General features: G+C 44.0%; 2 protein-coding genes across 2 annotated transcripts; one reads left to right on the top strand and one right to left on the bottom strand.

The window, feature by feature from the left end:
- The first annotated feature begins 2,194 nt into the window (after positions 1-2,194).
- Positions 2,195-4,764, top strand: LOC117964967 (trypsin-1-like). Its single transcript, XM_034909834.2, has 5 exons — positions 2,195-2,289; positions 3,342-3,492; positions 3,670-3,920; positions 4,030-4,166; positions 4,369-4,764. The coding sequence occupies exons 1-5, from the start codon at positions 2,250-2,252 to the stop codon at positions 4,516-4,518; spliced, it is 729 nt and encodes a 242-aa protein (XP_034765725.1). The 5' UTR covers positions 2,195-2,249; the 3' UTR covers positions 4,519-4,764.
- An 856-nt stretch (positions 4,765-5,620) lies between these two features.
- On the bottom strand, positions 5,621-8,698 carry LOC117434104 (large ribosomal subunit protein bL17m). Its single transcript, XM_059019963.1, has 3 exons — positions 8,179-8,698; positions 7,122-7,190; positions 5,621-6,335 (listed from the first exon to the last, which is right to left on the bottom strand). The coding sequence occupies exons 1-3, from the start codon at positions 8,350-8,352 to the stop codon at positions 6,078-6,080; spliced, it is 501 nt and encodes a 166-aa protein (XP_058875946.1). The 5' UTR covers positions 8,353-8,698; the 3' UTR covers positions 5,621-6,077.
- Positions 8,699-14,245: the final 5,547 nt, after the last annotated feature.

Below are 14,245 nucleotides of genomic sequence, written 5' to 3'. Positions count from 1 at the left end.
ATATATATGGAGGTGTATAAAGATAAAGGTAATGGCACATACAAATTTGAATAATTTATTTATAAAAGTCGTTCTCCAGCCGTGTGTGAAGCGAGCAGACGGCGGGACAGATGGCGGTTTCGCAATGCTCTGAGCGGGTGTTGAATCCGGCATTCTCCCGGTGAATGGAAAGCAGGTCGGTGTTGTGAAGGTCACAGCCGCGCAGTTACGCAACAGCTGTCGTGTGAAACATCACCTGTCGTTTGTTTTGTTGCACTTGTGGAAATTCACCAGGACGCGTATATTTCCAGCATGGTCTATATGCGTTCAAAGCCGTCTTGAATACACCGGACATGCAGACACAGTCAGGCTCCATTACCCTTTGTCAGTTCCAATTCCACTCCCAAAAGCGATTCCTAATTCCAGACTGGAATTGATCATTCAGAGACCTCAGTAAAACTGCTGCGGTCGTACGACTGATTTCATTTGAAGCCCATTTTAAATAGACTGACAAACCGCGACTTCAATTGAAGTGAATCTGTTGCAGCTGTCTCAGAAGCTCTGTTAAGAACATACGAAGAACATAAGAAAGTTTACAAACGAGAGGAGGCCCCATTCAGCCCATCTTGCTCATTATTATTATTTTATTTCTTAGCAGACGTCCTTATCCAGGGCGACTTACAAATGTTACAAGATATCACTTTTTTTTTTTTTTTTACATAGGCGTCATTTGGTTGTTTGTAGCTTATTGATCCCAGAATCTCATCAAGCAGCTTCTTGAAGGATCCCAGGGTGTCAGCTTCAACAACATTACTGGGGAGTTGGTTCCAGACCCTCACAATTCTCTGTGTAAAAAAGTGCCTCCTATTTTCTGTTCTGAATGCCCCTTTATCTAATCTCCATTTGTGACCCCTGGTCCTTGTTTCTTTTTTCAGGTCAAAAAAGTCCCCTGGGTCGACATTGTCAATACCTTTTAGGATTTTGAATGCTTGAATCAGATTGCCGCGTAGTCTTCTTTGTTCAAGACTGAATAGATTCAATTATTTTAGCCTGTCTGCATGCGGCATGCCTTTTAAACCCGGGATAATTCTGGTTGCTCTTCTTTGCACTCTTTCTAGAGCAGCAATATCCTTTTTGTAACGAGGTGACCAGAACTGAACACAATATTCTAGGTGAGGACTTACTAATGCATTGTAAAGTTTTAACATTACTTCCATTGATTTAAATTCAACACTTCTCACAATATATCCGAGCATCTTGTTGGCCTTTTTCATAGCTTCCCCACATTGTCTAGATGAAGACATTTCTGAGTCAACATAAACTCTTAGGTCTTTTCCATAGATTCCTTCTTCAATTTCAGTATCTCCCACATGATATTTATAATGCACATTTTTATTGCCTGCATGCAATACTTTACACTTTTCTCTATTAAATTTCATTTGCCATGTGTCTGTCCAGTTCTGAATGCTGTCTAGATCATTTTGAATGACCTTTGCTGCTGCAGCAGTGTTTTCCACTGTTTTAACAGAATGCTGCGGAATTGCGATTTTGATCATAGATGTGTTGGAATCGATTACAAGGGAACGGGAACTGGGACTGGGAATTGATTTTAAAAAGGAACTGAAATTTACATATATATATATACAGTATATATATAATATGCTGTAAAATGCTTAAACACAAACACAGCTATCGCTCCATTTCTATGAGTTACATCAGGTGGTAACCACGTTTTCAATGGGTTGAATTTAAAGATTGTGTGGAATTCACTGCGCGAATTCACTTCAAAGTTTCCCAGGGTGTCCTGTATGGATTATAGACGCCTTATCCTGCAGCCTAACGGGAGATACAATCCCATCGCATTGTCACTGAATTCAGCTTCAGTGTATTCTTTGCTATCCTAATATGACTACAATATCGAAAATCAACCCCATGCACACCTCAAAACTAATCTGAAACCTCCTAAACTTAGTTTATATGTATATATATTATTTTGATTCCTCTTTATATTTTATCTCTATATAACAAACCTGTTCAAAACACAAACTTTCTCTGCATTGCAAGCTATTTTTGTCATTCCCTCACTGATAATCAATGGCTTTATCGCTCTTGGACGGGCGCTATCGGTTTGATAGGAGTTAATAATTACCGCGCCGTGTGTTTCCAGTGACGGGACTCTCTCTGCGCGGCTCCTCCTCAGTGCAGCCCCCGCTCCTATAAATGCCCCGGGCCGGCCAGCTACCCTCACACAGCACCGTGACAAGCAAACGATGAGGTCTCTGGTCTTTCTTCTCCTGTTGGGCGCTGCAGGTGAGCATGACCGCTAAAGACAGAAGCGAGCAGGAAGCGCGTCCTTTAGCAAAGCAGGCTGACGAACCATCCCGGGTTTTAATGAGACTGAACCTGCGCTAGTTAGTTACCGAGATGCACCTCGGCTAAATAAGCAACTTTCACTGCCTGGGATAAAGAGAGAGGCCAGCGCGCAGCTACTGCTGAAGAAAACCCGAGGGGTGGGGAATACAGAGGGAGCATAGCAGTGTGTGTGCGTGTGTGTGTGTGCGTGTGTGTGTGTGTGCGTGTGTTTGTGTGTGTGTGCGTGCGTGCGTGTGTGTGCGTGCGTGTGTGCGTGTGTGTGTGTGTGCGTGTGTATTCAATGTGCTGACAGAATTTGAGAAAATATCCTCACAAAGATAGTAACTCCTGAAAAAACCCACTTTGTAAAACACCTTTTTAAGAACTAAATACGCCTTCAAAAAAAAAAAAGTGCCAAAATATTTAGTCTGTTGTCAACTTTCACCCTGTATGGAGTTTTGTCTGACTGGAGTTAGAAATAGTAAAAAATAATATATAGTGAGAGTCAATGAGAAGACCCTAGAAATATAGGAATGCAACGTGTGTGTGCGTGTGTGTGTGTGCGTGTGTGCGTGCGTGCGTGTGTGTGTGTATCATAGCTAAATATATGCATATTTACACGGCTTGAATCTGGCCATCATGATATTTTAGACTTTCTCAAAATTATTTTTTTTTAAGAAGAAACAACTGCTCAATTCCTCGTGCAACTTTTAAGGGGTCAAAATGAATAATTAGCTCATAGTTATTCAAAAAAAAAAAAAAAAAACAGTTTCAAATTATTGACCGATTTTCCTGAACCGCACCACTCGTGCCTCGGTCCTGTGTTTAAAAGTGACCCCGCTCTCGAGTGAATGGTTTCAGCACCTCGGGGTTGCGGACAGCGCCTGGCTGTGACTGGCTTGCGCTGCGAGTTCTAGAGTCACCCCGACATCAATCACACCTGCAGCCACGGCGCTGCTGAAGCGCTGCGTGACCTCACGCTGACTCCCTCCCTCCCTCCCTCTCTACAGCGGCTATCGACGATGACAAGATCGTCGGCGGGTACGAGTGCCAGCCCCACTCCCAGCCCTGGCAGGTGTCTCTGAACGCCGGCTATCACTTCTGCGGCGGGTCCCTCATCAACGACGAGTGGGTGGTGTCTGCCGCTCACTGCTACAAGTCGTAAGTGCGGCTCGGAACGAGGCTGGCGGGTGGTTAAGTATAGTAAACTGGCAGCTTTTAGGACTGCCCCCTGGCTGCATTATGTAGAGTTACACTTCCAGGGCTTCCCCTGCAGTATTGGTTATTATGATGATGATGATGATGATGATGATGATGTGTTTTTCTCTCCCCCGATAGCCGCATCGAGGTGCGCCTGGGCGAGCACCACATCAAGGTTAGCGAGGGCACCGAGGAGTTCATCAGCTCCGCTAAAGTGATCCGGCACCCGCGCTACAACGCCTACAACATCGACAATGACATCATGCTCATCAAGCTCTCCCGCCGCGCCCTGCTCAGCGAGAACGTGCAGCCCGTTGCCTTGCCAACCAGCTGCCCCCCCGCCGGCACCATGTGTAGAGTGAGCGGATGGGGCAACACCATGAACGCCAGTGAGCACCCCCACCCACCCCCCCTCATTATTATTATTATTATTATTATTATTATTATTATTATTGTTGCTGTTGTTGCTATTGTTAATATTATTATTATTATTCTCAGATGATAACCGTGACCTCCTGCAGTGTCTGGAGATCCCGATCCTGTCCGAGCAGGACTGTGAGAACTCCTACCCCGGCATGATCACTCCCAACATGTTCTGCGCGGGATACCTGGAGGGGGGCAAGGACTCCTGCCAGGTACAGACCATACACTGAGACACCATCAATACATTGATCAATACACTGATCAATACACTGAGACACCATCAATACACTGATCAATACACTGATCAATACACTGAGACCCCATCAATACCCCGTCAGTACCCTGAGCCCCCCTCAGTACCCCCTCAGTACCCTGAGCCCCCCTCAGTACTCTGCGCCCCTCCTCTCTCTCCAGGGTGACTCCGGAGGCCCCGTCGTGTGTAACGGCGTGCTGCAGGGCGTCGTGTCCTGGGGGTACGGCTGCGCTGAGAGGAACCACCCCGGTGTCTACACCAAGGTGTGCAACTTCAGTGACTGGATCCAGAGCACCGTCGCCAGCAACTGAGCCCTCGAACCCCAAGCCGGACAGCCTGCCTGCCTGCCTGCCTGAGCCGGACAGACTGCCTGCCTGCCTCAGCGCTACCGCAACCGACTGACTTCAGCAGCCGTCAGACTCATTCTGTACCCCATCATGCATCACTGCAATACCATCGCAGCAATACACATTGCAGATACATCTGTCTGGGTTAGAGATTGCGTTTTGCAGCTGTCAAATTCATGCTGCGCAACAAATAAAAGATTTTGAATGAAATGATTCTTGTCCATTGTATTATTATTATTACAGAATAATGTATTTGATATTAAAATGACTCGTTTTGAATTTGGTTCAATTTCCCCCTCCTCCAAACACACCGTGCAGGTTTAACAGAGAGAGGGATGAATAGAAGTCAGTACAAAACCTTTTTTTTTTTAACACAGAGGATTATAACTGCATGGAATGCACTAGCAGGTGAAGAAGTCACATCTAAAACACACTGACCTTTCAAACCCAATTGGACTCAGTCCTGTTGAATCAGACGCGTCCAGCCGGGCGCTGGGCAGGGTCGAGTCTCGATGGGCTTCACGGTCTCTTCTCATTCCCACACTCTGCATGCATTCTGCACTCTGGAGAGCGCAGAGAATTCAAACCCTCAAGCAGCTCTCTAGCCACGGAGAACCAGGATCCCACAGGATACCCGCCAATCAATCACCAGAAACACTTCATGAAGAAGAAAAGCCAGCGACGAACCCAAAACTCAGCGTTTTAATAATCAGCTGCAGGCATATTGAATTAAATACTCCACGTCCAAATGCAATGTGATGTTTAATACAGCACCAAAATCAACCACTGCTTGGATCAGAAGAATTTCATTTGTTTTATTGGAATAAAGTCATTTGACAATTCAACGTTTTGGGTTCCGCTGTTTTCAGAGAGTGGCTCAGTAGAAATGGCCAGACTGTTTGGCTTTCTAGATCTATAGACAGAACCACGTGTATAGTGTATACTGTGGTGTGTATATATATATATATATGAAAACATCTCTCTATTTCCAGTCCTCGCAGTGCTCCCAATACAGCTCTGGCCAAAAGTTTTGCATCCCCCTCTATAGAGAAGGAACTCATTTTACTTCATCAAGTCGAATGAAAGCTGCTGGAATAAGGTCACGTTAACAGACTGAATTGCACAGCAAAGTTTTTGAGTTTTCCACATACTTGACAAATTGAAAAATGCGTCATTTCAAAATCTAAACACGAAATACTACTGTACTGCTATTATGACTTTGTGACAGTCAGGTTTATTAGTTTTTTTAAAAATGGTGTCTCCATTATAAAATTCTAGGCGATGCTGAACCTCTCTCCGTTGCTCTACAGTGTCAATACGGTACGTGTCCCCTAGGGCTCCGTCAGTTTAATCATATTTACTTCCAGTACTTCAATGTGTCGATTGACTTCATTTTACATCTGTAGAACCACAAAACACACACACACAACACCGAAGCATTTGCCTTATTTATTAATTGTTTGGTTTATTTCCAGTCTCTCTCTGTCAGTAGCGTGTGAGGTGCAGAAGTCTGCTCCTGGGGCTCAGTCTCCCCCAGCAGCCCTGCTCCGCGTCACCTCCTCGCGGTAGCCTCGGAGCAGCTGGTTGAGCAGTGAGCCGTCGCTGTCGGGCTGTCGGGTCACCAGCGGAGGGAAGGGATTGCCCCGCAGCTCCAGCACAGCCATCTTGGCCCGGTCCAGAGAGTCTCGGTTCGGAATGTGGAAGAGCCGTGTGTATCCGCGCTGCTCGGACCCCAGCCGCGGGACCAGAACCTTGAAGAGTTTGTGTACGAGGTCCTTCTCCTGGACGAGGGAAAAACACGAGACACAAATAACAATAACAATAATAATAATAATAATAATAATAATAATACTACTACTAACAAGAGGTTATGAAACTGATTTTAAAGCCTAGGTCAGCGCTCCTTTAAAGGGAGGGGCCGGTGATCATGTTAATAAAGCTAATAAGAGGTGAGAGAATGGATTTTAAAGATGGTCAGCGCTCCTTTAAAGGGAGGGGGCCAGTGATCATGTTAATAAAGCTAATAAGAGGTGAGAGAATGGATTTTAAAGATGGTCAGCGCTCCTTTAAAAGGGAAATCCAGTGATCATGTTAATAAAGCTAATAAGAGGTGAGAGAATGGATTTTAAAGATGGTCAGCGCTCCTTTAAAGGGAGGGGCCGGTGATCATGTTAATAAAGCTAATAAGTGGTGAGAGAATGGATTTTAAAGATGGTCAGCGCTCCTTTAAAGGGAGGGGCCGGTGATCATGTTAATAAAGCTAATAAGAGGTGAGAATGGATTTTAAAGATGGTCAGCGCTCCTTTAAAGGGAGGGGCCGGTGATCATGTTAATAAAGCTAATAAGAGGTGAGAGAATGGGTTTGAAAGCCTTGGTTTTCTTAATACAGTGCAATCTTAAACACTAAAACATATTACAGGAAAACACAGTACCTGTGAATATCGAAATGAGTGACCGCGGCGCTGCAACTGCTTCACCACTCCGAGTTCACAGTGCGTTTCTCCTGCGCCTCGCTGCTTAGTTGTATATATTTGCGTGTGTGTGTGAGGTTAGACGCTGAAACTTACTGTGAGCCAGAAGCTGGCCATCTTCATCACCTTCTCGTCCGTGTCGCCTTTCTTCGCGTAGTCGATCAGCTGGAATTAAAAACAAACACACCGTCACTGGAGGTCAGGGAGAACTACACCGATTTATTTTGCAATGTTTCAAGTTCATATATCCAGAACTGTGAAAGCATTGTGAAGCACAGAGAGATCTGGTAAAGCATAGGGAAGCATTGTGAAGCACAGAGAGGTCTGGTAAAGCATAGGGAAGCATTGTGAAGCACAGAGAGGTCTGGTAAAGCATAGGGAAGCATTGTGAAGCACAGAGAGGTCTGGTAAAGCATAGGGAAGCATTGTGAAGCACAGAGAGGTCTGGTAAAGCATAGGGAAGCATTGTAAAGCACAGAGAGGTCTGGTAAAGCATAGGGAAGCATTGTAAAGCACAGAGAGGTCTGGTAAAGCATAGGGAAGCATTGTAAAGCACAGAGAGGTGTGGTAAAGCATAGGGAAGCATTGTAAAGCACAGAGAGGCGTGGTAAAGCATAGGGAAGCACTGTAAAGCGCAGAGAAGTCTGGTAAAGCATAGGGAAGCATTGTAAAGCACAGAGAGGTCTGGTAAAGCATAGGGAAGCATTGTAAAGCACAGAGAGATCTGGTAAAGCATAGGGAAGCATTGTAAAGCACAGAGAGGTGTGGTAAAGCATAGGGAAGCATTGTAAAGCACAGAGAGGTGTGGTAAAGCATAGGGAAGCATTGTAAAGCACAGAGAGGTCTGGTAAAGCATAGGGGAGCATTGTAAAGCACAGAGAGGTCTGGTAAAGCATAGGGAAGCATTGTAAAACACAGAGAGGTCTGGTAAAGCATAGGGAAGCATTGTAAAGCACAGAGAGGTCTGGTAAAGCATAGGGAAGCATTGTAAAGCACAGAGAGGTCTGGTAAAGCATAGGGAAGCATTGTAAAGCACAGAGAGGTCTGGTAAAGCATAGGGAAGCATTGTAAAGCACAGAGAGGTCTGATAAAGCATAGGGAAGCATTGTAAAACACAGAGAGGTCTGGTAAAGGATATTGACATGTCGCTCACCTTTTCGGCGTATATCCGAACTTCATCGGCTCGGGCCCACGTCGTCTCAATCCGTTCGTGTCTGACCAGCCCGGTTAAAATGTTCCGAAGCATATTGATCCGAGACTCCGGACCGAGACCCATCCTCCGCCCATACCGGCCATGAGCGATCAGAACCGGGAGAGTGAGCCGCATCGCGCCGGGGACGAAAGAACGAGTGAAACTCCACTCGAAATAAAACTAAACTGAGCTCAAAGGAAGCGGACAGAGCACCTGCGATGCAGTTAACGGTTCTGTAATTTGTAACGTGTCTATTTATTTTGTACGGTTGCTTTAACTCAAGGAAAGGTCAGCCTTGCAAACCAACACGCCTGTTCTACATCGCAGCCATGCTGTGCACCGCTTTCAACTGTGTCCGTCAGGAAACCAAATGTTGTTGAGGGTGCAAGAGTTCCGCTGTCGTTACTTCTTATAAAGAAACTCTGTGGAGGTCTGACTGTACACGCGTGTAAGTACGCACGTGTTTTCTACGAGGGGACGCGTTTTTAAAAAAAAAAAAAAAAAAACTTTGAAGATACTGTGCATTTTTAATACTCTCATAAAAATAAAACCGCGTTTCATCCGCCTGCTCGCAAGAGCAATAGTGCAGTCCAAGCGCGACACCTTGTGGTACTTCAGCGGACTGCATGTGGGTTTAAAAAAAAATTATTTTTATTAATAGCACACAATCACGTTAATAATGATTCACGGATTAAAAATAATTAAACCTATATATATATATATATATAATGCTTAGTTATTTGACTGATAACATTGTATCCATTATGTCGATTTATATATATACAAGATGCATCATTTTCTTAATCAGAAAAATAAATGTGTATAAACGGCACCTATTGTTAGTCTATAGAGCTGTGTTGTGTATACACGGCACCTATTGTTAGTCTATAGAGTTGTGTTGTGTATATACAGCACCTATTGTTAGTCTATAGAGCTGTGTTGTGTATACACGGCACCTATTGTTAGTCTATAGAGTTGTGTTGTGTATATACAGCACCTATTGTTAGTCTATAGAGCTGTGTTGTGTTGTGTATACACGGCACCTATTGTTAGTCTATAGAGCTGTGTTGTGTATACACGGCACCTATTGTTAGTCTATAGAGTTGTGTTGTGTATACACGGCACCTATTGTTAGTCTATAGAGTTGTGTTGTGTATATACAGCACCTGTTGTTAGTCTATATAGCTGTGTTGTGTACACACGGCACCTGTTGTTAGTGTATATAGCTGTGTTGTGTATACACAGGCACCTATTGTTAGTCTATAGAGTTGTGTTGTGTATACACGGCACCTATTGTTAGTCTATAGAGTTGTGTTGTGTATATACAGCACCTGTTGTTAGTCTATATAGCTGTGTTGTGTATACACGGCACCTGTTGTTAGTCTATAGAGTTGTGTTGTGTATACACGGCACCTATTGTTAGTCTATAGAGTTGTGTTGTGTATACACGGCACCTATTGTTAGTCTATATAGCTGTGTTGTGTATACACGGCACCTGTCCGCACGTTATGCTTTGTTTGTAAATGTAGTTCCAGTTCAGAGGGCACGTTCTGCAGTAATAAGGAATTGCCACCCCCAAGAAAAAACACATTTAATAATTATGATAAAACCGTTACGTTATCATAACCGTGGGACCCTGAAACAGAGATGTAACAAGTGCCGTGGCGGTATTTACCTCCTCGTACAGAGCCCGAAACCTCAGGGAGCTCACGGTACACATTACACCTGGACAGGGAACCACGGCACACAGCGTGGACATCGCTGATGTAAAATAAATACAGAATCATCACCAAAGCACACACACAACACACAGAGAAGTATCGTCCAGTGAACTTTAATGAGAATACCACTCAATTATTTCAAACACATCTGCTCGTTTTACACTCTCTGCACGCCTCCCCTTCTCCAGCCTAATTTCAAAAGGGAGGGCAACGCCACCGGAAACACACAAAATAAACACAATTCACTGGAGTTTCATCAACTTAAGAGGGTTTTTTTTTTTTTAAGGAGGGAAGGGGGGGGGGGGGGGGGGGGGGGGGGTAAAAACATAACTTTCTAGGATTTTATTCAGAAATTATTATTTTTTGTTTTTTGAAAATACCAAATTAGTTTCTGTTTTTAAAAAAAATAATCTAAAAACGTAGTCTTTTATAGCGTCTGATGGTCAGATTCAGACTAGCTTTTCTGTAGATTTTTAAAAAAAAAAATAAAAATAGTAAATTACAAAAAAAAACACAACTCTAGACCTTTGTAACAGCGTCCAAGGATATAAACACAAGCAGTTTTCAAAATTATTATTATTATTATTACTAAATGTATTTGGAATTGAGGAACAGGAGTATCGGCCCACGTCGTCTCCACTTGTGTACCGTTCGAACATGCTTACTCGTGTTTATAACCACCCCACGCTGAAAGGAGCTATAACCACGATACACATCTCCGAGAAAAGTTGTGTGCAAGACAAAAAACAAACAAAGAGGTTTTTGACATATTAGAAAATCTAATTTGATTTAAAATCCCACACAGCTTTTTGGACAGCACTGGTCGGACTGTGGATCACTCAATGTTTTTTTTTTTTGCACACTGTGGTGGTCTCTCTGCAGTTTCAATATCCTTATGGTCAAGTGGTAATTTTAGGCCATTTATATTAAAAAAAAAAAAAAAAAAACGTTAGCCCCCCCCCCCCCCGTTACACATAAATAAGAGCTAAATGAACAGCTGGACTGATCTAGTCAAGGGCTGGTCCGATACTGGGGAGCAACGGACACAGAAACTGGGCCAAACGAGCCCCCCCCCCCCCCCCCCCCCCCCCCCCCCCCCCCAAGACCCAGGAAATCAAGTCTTTATCCACAACCCCCCCCCCCCACCCATTACACCCCCCCTCATCCCTCCCCCCACCCATTACACCCCCCCCCCCTCATCCCTCCCACACCCATTACACCCACCCACATACCCAATACCCGCTGGACAGACACAGGTCGCTCACATCCTGCCACGCACAACTCAAAATGGTTTCAATCATTTTTACCCTGAGCAAGTCACTTCACCTCCTTGTGCTCCGTCCTTCGGATGAGACGCAAAACAAACGAGCTCCTATTGGAAGTGACTGCAGCAGCAGCAGCAGCAGTTGTTGATGATGCAGAGTTCACCCCCGTCTGTGGAAGTCGCTTTGGAGAAAAGCGTCCGCTGAACGACTGCGTTAACAATTATTAGATTAAGCTTGTGGGTGATAAATTTAAAAAATAAAGGCAGAGTGAGCAAACTGGGTCCAGCCAACGATATCTTACGATTTTTCAGAAATTCACTGAAAGAACAAAACACACACACTGGATTCACAGCAGAGCTGAGAGACGCATCAAATCAGATTGAGCAGCGACACCCCAACATCTACACTCCATTACCAGCCACTGCACACAGCCCCAGTGTGTGTGGGTCTTTCAGGGTACGACAATTCCATTTTTGTACTAATATATATATATATATATATATATATATATATATATATATATATATATATATATATATATAGTGTCCTTTTAACTTTTAAATTCCCCTGCTATTTATTTAATTTATATATATATATATAAATTTCTTTTTTTGTTGAAGAGACAGATCACAGGTAACCCCCGACTCTCTTCATAGTTGTTATTCTATATTAATTTTCAGAGCCTCGAGATTCATTCTCTTTGTGCAAACCGTACGTCTCACGTGATCCTGCAGGACGTACAGCTCACATTTTTCCTTTTTTGTGTGTGTGTTTGTTTGTTTTTACTGTTAATGCAGCCGTTTGATTCGACACACACACACGTATAAGTTGACAGCCTCTTGCGTTTTGTTTTCACAGGAAATGGAAACTGACACACGTCAACCGTTTCCTGTAAAAACAAACTCAAGGATGTTTTGCTACATCTGAGTAAAGCCCGAATGCTTTCACTTCTCTGTAGCGGGGCCTATAGATACTGTAGCGTTCTGCACTGATCGATTAGGGCTGCCCGATCAATCAATCCCGGTCCTGGAGGGCTACTCCACTCCAGGTTTCACAGGAGACACGTGAACGAGTTCATGGTCCGGGTGGAGGTGTAATTGGTTCAGAACCGGGTTTAGGAACGCAGACCAGGAGGGGAACGGCCCACTTCAGAGACAACCCTGTAATAGATTAACAAGGAGGAAAGCTGCAAAATATTAAACCACTACCCCAAAAACCAACAGCATGGGCAAGCTTTTAAAAAAATATTCAATAAAAGCACTTCCAAAAAAAGGTACACGAAATTCTAGAAACCCCAAAAAGATGCTTCCTCATTTCTTTGCCCCAAGCCTCACAACTCTTCACTCTGCTCTTAGTGACTCCATGGATTCAGTAACAGCACTTGAGTGTGAGTGAGTGAGTGAGTGAGTGCTCACTCAAGTGTGTTCCAAACACAGACAGATACAGAGGCCAGCAGGGCTGAGAGCAGGGGTCTGCTCAGCCCTGGAAGCTGTACTGTACATTGAAATAAATACATATAAAAACAAATTTATAATCCAAAATAAGACTTGAGCACCTCTCTCTTGAAGCAGCACAGAGAAAATGCATTAAAAAAGATATATCATTCTATTAACACCTTTGGAAAAGGCAACAAATCCACAAGCAAGGAATTCTAGAAAGCCAGGGACCGATAAGAGGATTCAAAATCTAGAAACCAGAGACCTTTACGTTACAATATTGTTATTATTATTAATAAGAGGAAGCTGAACTCTGGAAAAGACAAGAGTTGCGATTTCAAAACAGGCCGTCACTCTTTAAAAAGATTCAGCTTTTTTCATTCCTGGTTTAAATTTTGCTGCTGTTGAATACAGGGGAACAAAATAAACAGGATCCCCCCCCCCCACCCCACCGCCCCCAGAGTGATGTCACACTCTTAGCTTTTGTTTTTATTAATTTAAGCTGCATAATTCTGCTGGTGCTACAATAGCTTTGTTTTTGTGGTCATTTCCCTCCCCCCCCTGCAACACTTCACTAAAGCAGAAGTGCTTCCTTGTATTTTTATTTGCATCAGATAGACTGAGAGATATATCATATTTTTAAATGCTGATGTATTTCCACACGCACGCTCATCTCGCCCCTCTCCTCCTCTTGCGAGCGCTGCGGGGGTTGGGGATAGTTTGTAAAAGTGCTTCAGAAAAGGCCAGGGAGGAGCGTTTCATTGTTCAATAACCACGCAGTACAGCGATGGAAATCAAGACTCCTGTTGCACAGCAGAGTCACCCACTCCAGGTTTTACTACCAGCTTGATCAGCCCCCTAGTGTGTCTAGCTAACAAGCTCAGGTGTGTCTGATTAAATTAAATTAAACCAGGGATGGATCACGCTGCTATGGAACGGGAGTCTCGTCTCCAGCCCTGTCAGTGGCTCTCCCCTCATCAGCACTATACTACCCAACATTTAAGACAGCCGAATAACAGTATATATGTGAGAGAGAGAGAGAGAGAGAGAGAGAGAGAGAGAGAGAGAGAGAGAGAGAGAGGTCAGAGGTGGCGATGATCACGCAGTGCGATATCGGTCAATCTTTGCGCAGAGAAAGACAGATCGACAGAGTGAAAGAAACGCAATCATTGAGATTGGTTTGAACCAGCAAAGCAACGGCTGAATCTTTAAATGTGATGCAAAAAAATAATAAGTTTGTGCACAAGTTAACGACCTAGGGAGTCATTGCAAACTCGTTAACATGGCCTCTCTACTCTCTCTCGTTCTCTCTCTCTCTCTCTCCCTCCCTCCCCGCCCGCCCGCCCGCCTCTTAAAGCTGGGTCTAACAATCACAAAAATTTACATTTCACATTTACAGCTCTGCTCCAGGGCTTCTGGATCAATATACACGGCAACTAACAAGTTCAGAGGGGACTAGGAAAAGCAAAAAAAAATATATATATATTCTGAGCCATCACAACCTCATAACTGCCATCTAGGAATTTCTACAGCCAGACTACACGTTTTTTGTGTGTATGTATGACTTACACACACTTCATAGTCAGCATGTTATTTAATAGCTCGT

This window comes from Acipenser ruthenus, unplaced genomic scaffold (assembly GCF_902713425.1).
Source record: "Acipenser ruthenus unplaced genomic scaffold, fAciRut3.2 maternal haplotype, whole genome shotgun sequence".
Taxonomy (NCBI): Eukaryota; Metazoa; Chordata; class Actinopteri; order Acipenseriformes; family Acipenseridae; genus Acipenser; species Acipenser ruthenus.
This window is presented reverse-complemented; position numbering and strand designations above follow the sequence as displayed.